The sequence below is a fragment of the Micromesistius poutassou genome (genome assembly GCF_964030765.1).
Source record: "Micromesistius poutassou genome assembly, chromosome: 4".
Lineage (NCBI taxonomy): Eukaryota > Metazoa > Chordata > Actinopteri > Gadiformes > Gadidae > Micromesistius > Micromesistius poutassou.
The window spans coordinates 3895352-3905679 of NC_140274.1; the positions used below are offsets into that span (position 1 = coordinate 3895352).

At 57.8% G+C, this 10328-nt stretch overlaps 1 protein-coding gene across 2 annotated transcripts in view; it reads right to left on the reverse strand.

Annotated features, from left to right (window-relative positions):
* Nucleotides 1-2307: 2307 nt before the first annotated feature.
* arhgap32a (Rho GTPase activating protein 32a) overlaps nucleotides 2308-10328 on the reverse strand; it is a 23208-nt gene continuing 15187 nt past the window's right edge. The window contains exons 14-19 of one of the 2 annotated variants that reach the window (XM_084467445.1): nucleotides 9903-10048; nucleotides 9030-9243; nucleotides 8522-8667; nucleotides 7808-7882; nucleotides 6289-7071; nucleotides 2308-5680 (exon numbers count right to left, since the gene is read on the reverse strand). In XM_084467445.1, coding sequence (XP_084323571.1) covers nucleotides 3195-5680; nucleotides 6289-7071; nucleotides 7808-7882; nucleotides 8522-8667; nucleotides 9030-9243; nucleotides 9903-10048 — 3850 coding nt within the window. In that variant the 3' untranslated portion in view covers nucleotides 2308-3194. Of the gene's footprint in view, nucleotides 5687-6288; nucleotides 7072-7807; nucleotides 7883-8521; nucleotides 8668-9029; nucleotides 9244-9902; nucleotides 10049-10328 lie in introns of both variants that reach the window. The other variant, XM_084467444.1, reaches the window with a different exon arrangement.

The following is a 10328-nucleotide window of genomic DNA, read 5'->3' on the forward strand; positions in this document are numbered from 1 at the left end:
CCCAGTGGACTGTAGCAAACGTTGCTCATCTATCCAGCACACATCTAGGTGGACACAGCCACCTGTGATGTCATAACAGGCTGATTTTCAAAACGGCTTGTAACAGCTAATCACACCACCGGTGGCATGTCATGGCACCTTTATTATTTAATATACCTTTAATATCGATTTCAGAACACAAAAACATATTTTCTCTCGCCATTTAGAAAACAACTTCAGGGGCTTGGCATGTTAATACGTACATTTCACATGATGTTTAAGTGTGAACATCATGTCGACCAGCTGGCTCCATGCCGAGACCTTCCATGGCCGTCCAATGTGGGCGATGCAGCTATCCAACACGTAATTATAGCGTTGTGGTGGATGGCCAATCCTCCAGCAGGAAGAAGGTCAAGGGTTCAACCCCCACCTATAGCTGTCCTTGAGCAAGATGCCCAACTCTGACCTGCTCCATATTCAACGGATGTGTCATTTTAAAATATCCAGGCTGAACGTAGAACGCTCTGGAAGTAACTAAAACACAAGTGACGGTTTACGGTTTCTTGTGTATATGAATACACATAGGCCTACAGATGTTTAACCATGACACTGAAGCTTATGTGGAGATCGTGGAACCCAGAGCCGTGCAGAACCTCCACACCCCCCTATGACAGGACCGCTAATGAGTCTCGCCCACAGACGCGCTGACGTTTTGGCATGTGCTTAATTGAAGTTAACACTTTCACCGCGGCGCCGTCAAAAGATAACAGGACACATATTCTGGGATTTCCGTAGTTACCACGACGACTGCACGTCGTTTGGAAAAAACCCAGGGTGGCTCTTACGGAGAGTTTTAAAGAAGTGACAGCAGGACCTTTTAAGCACCGTCTCGTTTGGCTCGAACGGGTGTATAGGACAAAGCAATTATCCTGTAGATCAGTGGCCCCTGGAGGGGCGACCGTCCTATTGCAGAACACCTGCTGCTTCCTGGCACCAGCCGCCGCGCGCGCGTCCCCCGCACGCATCTGGACCGCTCCAGATGTTCCTCAATTAATTCCACACGCAGGTGAGGGTTGCTACCCTTCAGAGTTGACTCCAAGTGGATCAGCGCGGTCATATTCCTTCAAGTAAGGAAGGAGCATTTCCCGAACCATTTCTTTCCCCTCAAAAAGCACGCTTTTATTCACAGCCTCATTGCCTGTATTATTTCCACAAACAACAACAACAACAGTAGGACTACCCGGGTAGGCCTACGGGTGTGAGAGAGGAGGCAAAGGGAGGGCCTTAGCAGAAGGCATATTTCATGTGGTCCCCGGTTGGGGAAAATAAGACTTCATCCTCCTCAGCCTAAAAGGTGACATGTCTCAAAAGGCATCAGAATGTCCCCCAAAAAAACAAGGGAGAAAAGGCGGCCGGCCGTCGACCGCAGGCCGGCGTTTGAGCCTGGAAAGTACTGAATAATACATGCTGAGCTCGCTGTGATCCAGCAAATTCAATAGCATATAGAAAAGGATCGGTCGCCACTTAAAGCATTTCCTACCAGCCGCTCTCCTTTCTCGGGGTCCGGTCCCCCCCGCCCATCCTCCACTCACCCAAGCCCATATAAATAATTTGCCATCTACCTTTACATGCATAAAAATTGCAACTTGTTGGTTATGAAAGAGAACAGTGAGGATGCACCTTGAATGCCAATGCGGTGATGAATAAACAATGTCTCGGAGCTACAGGAACGATGCAATGGCGGCCAGGGGGAGACTTCGCCTTCTGAGTCCGCAAGCTTTCCTAACGGTGTTTCATTTTAGAGGGAGTGTTTGGATTAAAAGTAGCCTAGTTACTTATGGTTCTTAACAAAAATGCAACACTACTTTTTTTTAGTTGTTTTTTTAATGGATTTGCTCAGTCACATTCCTCGTTTGAAACTCCCGATAGAACAAAAAACGTAATATGGCAGTAGTCTACATTAGCGTGGCAGGATCCTTACTCCCTTATTAATCATCCACGGCAAAGTCTGGGCTATTAGTAAGTCAATGATATTATAGCAGCACACCTATTACGGTTTGCACATTTAAAGTACCTTGCATTTGTAGATGAAAATGGTCGGTAGAAAATCAATGCAAACCAAATTAAATCCAATGGAAGGTCAACAGTTAGAAAGAAGCTGAAATGTTTTTTTCGAAGTTCTCTTAAAAACCTTAAAACGATGCATCATCTTCACGATCATTTTAACTTGTACAATGATGCCCTCTATTGGTCGACTTTACAAAACGTCTCATTTTGACAGTACTACAATAACACGACATTGCAAAGCAAAATACAGCAACAATTAACCAGTTGTAAGATATCTTTATTCTTATTTAAGAATATTCTTAAAATAAAACAAATATTCCTTAAACGATATCCTCATTTACAATATTATATTGGCAACATGTATAATGCATAAAAAAAACAAATCAACAATACCACATTGTTAGATTACTAAGAAGCAAAAAGCTGAGGCTGTACCCAAATCTATAATAACGTTCCAACGGATGAATTTACCTTAATTTACATCACGTGGAACCACATGATTGTACTCAAACGTTTCATTTGAATGAGTTAAATTGACCCTGCATGGTCGTTTTCTGCCATTGGACCACTGAACGTGCTTCCACAATAATTTAAGATAAAAAATATAAGCTAAAGTACGTGAAAGAGGGCACGCAAACGTCCATATATGTGTATCTGAATTAAGTAGCGGTTTTAATAACAAAAACAATCCACAAAAATACAATATATTTGTCACAATACACCTATGTATTGTTTTATGCAAATTATGAATGTTATGTCACGTGAGCCAGTGTATTCTATACATACTCCCGTTGGCCTTTTAAAATATATCCATAAATCCAGTTTTGACCGCACCTGTTCACTTCGTGTTCATCGTCTCGACTCATTTTCACATTTCTTTTAACCGACTCGGATATAACAATTTAAATAAGTACTATACATTCTCTTCTGGGTTTCTTTCTCTACAACATAGTATGCGGTTAACAGCAGCGCGGGGCTCCCATCGCGGGGCCGTCTCTCAGCAGCTCACAGAGGTCCACACAGAGAGCCGTCTTACACACTACTGGTGGTCTGGCAGAGGATAAAGTGCTGGTCCCTATTCACCCCCCCCCCCCCCCCTCCCCCCTTCACCCCCTCCCCCCTCGCCGTGGAGGGAGATGAGATCAGAGTCACTCGTACACCCCTGCCTCTGATCTCCCTCCAGCGTGGTAGAAGGGCCCCTGGCCCAAGGCCTTGGTCAGCAGTCTGTGGCGGTGGGGGGACATGCAGCCGTGACCGGCGTAGTACCCCGCGCCGGCTTTAGGGGCCCTCGGGGCCTTAGCCTTGGGCGTGGCGTAGTAGCCCTCGGCGTGCTCGTAGCGCGTGGGCCTCACCCGCGTGCTCTGGGTCCTTCTGTGCGGCGGGGCCGGGCCGGGCCCCTGCGGCTCGGAGCCCGGGGGGGTCTTGGGGCGGTGCGCCTGGTGCAGGCGGCGGTTCTCCTTGATGCTCTGAGAGCGGCCCGCCCTCCTGAGGACCCCCGACCTGGTGGGGCCCCCGGCGCTGTTGACGGTGTTGCCGAGGGTCAGCCGGTCCTGCTCGCGGCCCCTGGAGTGGCTCCTGTCCCCCCCGCCCTGGTCCTGGCGCCGGGGCTGAGGCCGGCTCCTCTCGGGGAGGGACGGGACTTTGCGCAGCGGCGGCTGGTCCCGCCTGGGGTCCGGCGGGAGCCTCTGCGGGACCTTGGAGGGGGGCCCCTCGTGGGCCGGGCCCCGCCTGTGGACGCTCTCCCTCTTGCGTTGCGGGGGCTCCTGGGCGGCCGGCTCCGGTTTGACGTGGAGCGCCGGCGCCTGGTTGCCCGGCGACAGGGCCGTCACCGTGACCACCGCCGCCGCCGCCGCCTCGCGCTGCCCGCCGGCGCCGGCCCCGGAGAACAGGCAGGCGTCGCCCGGGTCCGAGCGGCTCCGGGTGTGCATGATCTCCCGGCCCCGCGGGTCGGCGGGGGGCGAGGGGTGGCGGTGGCGGGGCGCGGCGGCCTGCGGCGCGGGGCCGTGGTACCGGCCCTCGCCGTGCTCCCGCGCCGGCTGGTAGACCCGCCGCCCGCAGGAGTCCGAGTCGCGGGCGTCCCAGGGCGCCGCCGCCTCCCTGCGGTCCAGGAGCAGGTCCCGGTGGGGGGAGGGGGCGTGGCGGTGGGCGGCGGGCGGGGGAGGCGGCGGCCGGTAGTAGTCGGGCTCCAGCGTGCTCTCCACGGTGGAGCGCAGTGTGTAGGACTGGCTGTGCCGGATGGCCCCGGGCCGGAAGGGCTCGGCGGCGTAGAAGCGCGGGTCGCCGGCGCCGGCGCCGTCGGGGGCGAAGTGGGCGTAGCGGGTAGCGTAGGAGGGCGCGGGCGCGGCGTCGAACGGCGCCGAGGGGTGGAAGTCCGACTGCAGCAGCCAGCGGTACGGCGGCTCCGAGCCGGGGGGCTTCTGGACGTAGTACAGCGCCTCGGGGGGCACCACCTCCGCCTCGGCGATCTCGTAGTGGCTGAAGTGCGGCGCGTGGAAGGAGCGCGCCCGCCGCATGGCCGGGTGCCGCATGCGCCCCTCGTCCGGCCGCTCCCAGGGCCCCCGGAGGGCCCCGCCCATCAGGAGCTCGCCGCCGCCGCCGCCGCCGCCGCCGGGGCGAGCGCCGTACTGCGGCGACGCGGGGTGCTTGGGGCCCAGGGTGCCCGGGTAGCGGCCCTCGGTGGAGTGGCGGTACGCGGCGTCCGGCCGGGACAGGTGGAAGGGCAGGGCGTCGGGCCGGGGGTAGAGGGGCGACCGCGGGGGGGGGCCGGGCAGGACGCCGCCGCCGCCGCCGTGGCGCCGGCCGTAGACGTCCTCCATGGCCGTCCTCTCGTCGTAGCGGAGGGCGGGGGAGAGCGGGGGAGGGCGGGGCAGGACCTCCCCCACGGAGCCCGGCACGGCCGTCTCGGCCAGGACCGTCCGGAAGTTGAAGACGTTGACCGAGTCGGCGTTGGCGTAGACGGCGCCCGACGGGCTCTGGACGGCGCAGAAGGCGGCCTGGGTGGGCGTGGACACGCCCACGTTGTGGTAGGTGGGCTCGGCCCACCGCCCGTCGTCGAGGCCCCCTCGGACCTCCTCCTCCGCCTCCTCCTCCTCCTCCTCCTCCTCCTCCTCCTCCTCCGTGGTGGTGGGGGCCCTGGGCGGGCCCCGGTCCCTCCGCTGGCACCGCCTCCGGGGGCGCCCCTCCTCCAGGCCGCAGGAGCCCGGCGGGCCGGCGGGGCTGCCGGGGGACTCCCGGCGCGGGGACGGGCAGCAGCGGTGCGTGGGCAGCAGGAGGTGGGCGGGGTGGGGGCAGCGGTAGGGCTCCGCGGGGGGCTGTGGCGGGGAGCCCCGCTCGGACTGAGCGCCGCGGTGAGGCCCGCAGTACTGCACCTGCAGGTGGAGGACGGAGGGCCGCGCGGGGGGGGTCCTGTCGGCCGGGTGGGGGGCGGCGTCCGGGCGCTGGGGCGGCGGCGGCGGCGGGGGGGACGGGTAGGAGGGGCTGCGGCGGTGGGCGTGGTGGGCGGAGGAGGAGGAGGAGCGGCCAGCGGCGTCGCTGGCCTTCTGCGCCGACTGGGCCAGGGCCAGGGCTAGCTTGCGGGCGGCGCTCGTCATGGGGGGGTGAGGTGGGAGCACAGACACTGAACTCACAAGTCTATCTGCTCCTGGGAGGGGATAAGACAGACCATGCTACAGTATGACAGGACGAACAAGGCTGTGAGGAGACGCCATGACGACAACAACACATGAAAGCTTGGATAAGAAACCTAGCAGGCGAGGAGGGCTGCTGAGACAAGACGGTTAGTCCTTAGCTATTACTACAGCATTCACTACATGGGTGATGTTCTCCACACTCACCACCAGGTTATGTTGTTTCATTGGCAAATTACACACACACTCTTAATTATCGATACAGCTATTGAGTAATGGGTAGTATGCATGTTCACACCACAAAATTGTCCAAAAAACAATTGTAATACGTTCATTGTGTCTACACTTAAATATTTAGAGTTTTCTTTAATCACAGACACATATATTGGCGTGACGTTGGTGTGACCTTGTGATAAAGACGGAAGTCTCTCCGTCGAAACATGTCAAGGTCATAAGATGTGTCAAAATAACATCTGCCAATATATGTGTATGTGATAAACTAAAACTCTAAATATGTGTCAAAAAGCACACATCTTAAACAAACACAAGGGCTCCCCCCGATAAGACCCCCCGGGCCCCCCGGGGCCCCCGGGGCCCCGTGTGCGCCCGTACTGACCTGGGTCGGGCAGGCTCTGAGCGGGCTGGCTGAGGTCGGTGAGGGCGGAGGCCTGGCTGGACTGGCTGCTGGGGGGGCTGCGGAGGCCCCCGGCCGCGCTCCGGGGGCCCGCCTCGCAGCGCTCCGACGGGGGCGAGGAGGTGGGGACCGGCGGGGGCGTGTCCGGCGGCGGCGGCGGACACGCCCCCTGGTGGCCGCGGTGGGAAGACGGCGCCATCACGTCGGCCCGCGCGGTGGGAGCCGCGGCGGCGGGGGCGGAGGCGATGCGGTGCGTCTTGACGGACTTCCTGAGTTTAGACGGCGAAGACGGCGGCGGCGGGCCGGCCTTCCTCCCGCCCCGGAGGTCCGGCGAGCGGGCGGGGCCGCTGGGAGGGGAGGAGACGGGGGGCGGCTCGGAGCCCCCGGCCGCGCCCTTCCGGGAGCCGTCGTGCCGGGCGTGCTGCCGCGGGCCGGGCGCGGCGGCGGCGGGCGGACTGCACTGGAAGGACATGGGGTCGAAGTCCAGGTGGAAGGTCCCGGGCGCGGGCGGGCGCAGGTCGTCCAGGTCGTCCAGCTCGTCCTCCTCCTCCCGGGGCGGGGCCGGGGAGAGCAGCGGGGTGGTGCGCCCACGCTCGCCGCCGCCGCCGCCGCCGCCGCCGCCGCCGCCGCGGTGCCCCGTGCTGGCGTGCTGGCGGTTGCCGTGGTTACCGTCGTGGCACGCCGGCGGCTCCTCGGCCTTGCAGGAGAGGGACAGCGCCTCGCTGGTGGAGCGCGGCCGCGAGGGCCGGTAGGTGGAGGGCTCAGCTGGAGGGGAGAGGGGGGGGGCGCAAGCGTGCACGCACACACACACACACACACACACACACACAGAAACATGCACACACACACACACACACACACACAGAAACAGAAACATGCACACACACACACACACAAACAGAAACATGCGCGCGCACACACACACACACACACAGAAACACGCACACACACACAGACACACGCACACACACAGAAACACGCACACACACACAGACACACGCGCACACACAGACACACTCGCACACACACACACACACACAAACAAACAGGAACACACGCACACACACACACACACACACACACATACATTTACAGCCACACATATACATAGAAACACACACACACACATACAGATTTACACCCACACATACAAGCAAACATTCACACGTCCACATCCACACACAAAGACGCACATACAAGCACACACATACAGGTACAGATACAGACACACAGACACACCCACACATTAGCAATCGCAGCTTAGCATCAACCGTAATAAGGTACCAGCATGATATACTGGCCACTATTGTACTAATGGGAATGGGGAGTGTTAACTGCTAATATTTAATGTAATAGTTTAAAATATGCAATCATACATTAGACCCATTTTACATTACAACCTGAATTTGAGTAATTTGATAAAGAGGCAGCAGAAAAAAAAAAAAAAAGAAACGAAGATTCATTAATTCTAATGAAACGTATAAAGTGAAGCGGTGATCACCCTCGATGGTGTGCAGCGACGTCAGCGACTCCTCGCTCTTCGTGGAGCGCATGGTTCCGCCGTGGCCCCGCCCACCTGGGGTCACCGCCAGAGGGTCAGAGGGATTCAAACCAACAAACAGACAGGGTCAGGAGGGGGGGCTGTGTTGACGCGCAAGCTCCCAAAGGGCATCGCCACATGTGGGAGGGTCCCACCCAGACGTGACAGACGGATAGATCGACCTGTACCGGCGCGCCCAGTGGACTGTACCAACTGGGAGGCCGGCCCACCCATCGTACATCCGGGGCGGAGACTCCGGTGGGTGCCGTCGACATAGGGTGCATGCAAATGGCGGCCACCTTTGTGAAGGCCAGGGCGGGAGAGAGAGACTAACATGGATCTCCTCTAACGGCCTATGAAGTTAAATCAGCGTCCTTATTGGTTGTGTGTCGACCAATCAGTGACGTCATGGACGCAGAGAGGAGGAGAGGAGAAGAGGAGAAGAGGAGAGAGGAAAGGAGAGGAGAGAAGGTAAGAAGAGAGGAGAGGAGAGTGAGGAGAAAGGAGAGGAGTGAGGATAGAGGAGAAGAGGGGAGGAGAGTAGAGGAAAGAGGAGAAGAGGAGAGGAGAGGCGATTGTAGGAGAAGAGAGGAGGGGAGTGGGGAGGAGAGGAGAGACGAGGAGAGGAAAGGAAGGTGAGGAGACGAGTCGAGATGAGGTGAGGGGGGGTCTGACCTGGCAGTGGGATACTCTTGATGTCGTTGGGCTCGCTGGGGTGGCGTTTGAGCTTACGTTTGGAGACGGAGTGAGACTTTCCCAGATGAAAGAAGGACAGCCAGTTCCCCACGGGAGACTTCTTCCCCTTTCCAGGAAGACGTTTGCTGCCAGAACAAAGAACATCTCCAGATTGCTTTCTGTTATCTGTCTCACTTCAAAAAGTGCAATTCACCTTATCATGTTATGATTGCCCCGGCAAATATCAAACAGGAGATAGGGTTGCCGAGGCTGGATCAAAAACATATATGGATTACCGAACGTTAAATCTGCAGGGACTGAACAAACCGGGCCAGGTCTCCTCAACGCCATGTGGAAAGAACTAAGGTCATCGCGACAATGAGAGAGTATTAAAAATACTATTTGCTTCAGGACAGACTATAGACAGAGGACACACAGCGAGCCCACAACAAAGCACAGCGCATCAAAGCCAGCGGTTGACCCGAGCCCAATCTCCCGGCGGCCGCACCTCTCCGCCGGCAGCTCGATGACGGTGTGGAACTTGCCGCCCAGGGCCCCGGGGCCCTCCCCCACCTCGATGTAGTCGCTGGGGGAGAGCGAAGGCGTGGTGGCGGGGGAGCTGAGCTGGGCCTGGGTGCGGGCCTGGGCCTCCTCCAGGGAGAGGAGCTTGGTGGACGGGGAGCAGACCAGCAGGGACTTGGGCCTGGAGAGGGTGTTGTTACCTGAGGGGGGGGGGGCGGGGGCGGGGGGGGAGGGGGGGTCAGACAGGGAGCCTGGGTGGGCCTTATGCACATACGCACGCATGCCTACACACACACACACACACACACACACACACACACACACCAGCATAAACACACACACACCAGCATAAACACACACACACACACACACCAGCATAAACACACACATCAGCATAAACACACACACACACACACCAGCATAAAGACACACACACACACACACACCAGTATAAACACACACACCAGCATAAACACACACACACATCAGCATAAACACACACACACACACATCAGCATAAACACACACACACACCAGCATAAACACACACACACACCAGCATAAACACACACACACACACCAGCATAAACACACACACACACCAGCATAAACACACACACACCAGCATAAAAACACACACACATACCAGCATATATACACACACACCAGCATAAACACACACACACATCAGCATAAACACACACACACACACACACACATCAGCATAAACACACACACACCAGCATAAAAACACACACACACCAGCATATATACACACACAAACAAGCATAAACACACACCAGCATAAACACCCACACAGGACCCCCCCCCCCCGGCCCAGGCCGTCCCCTCCACCCACCTGTGCTGTCCCGGATGGCGGGGTTGAGCTTGGGGCTGAACAGCTTCTCCGTGTTGTTGAGGATGAACTCCACCACCACCGACTGGATGCGGACCTCCATGAAGGCCGCCGTGCCGCTGAAGCAGGCCGACTCGATCTGCTTGGACCTGGGGGGCGCGCACACGGAGACACGCGCTGCGGTACGGGCTGACCCAGTTCCCCCGGCCCACCGCGCCACTGACATGTGCCCTAGTTCCCGCCGACCATTAGTCCCAAAAGGAAGGGCCGCCGCGGCCGGGGAACGGGGCTAATTGTGTGTGTGAGAGAGAGTGAGTGAGTGAGTGAGTGAGTGAGTGAGTGAGGGAGTGAGTGAGTGAGTGAGGGAGTGAGTGAGTGAGTGAGTGAGGGAGGGAGTGAGTGAGTGAGTCCCTGTGTGTGTGTGTGTGT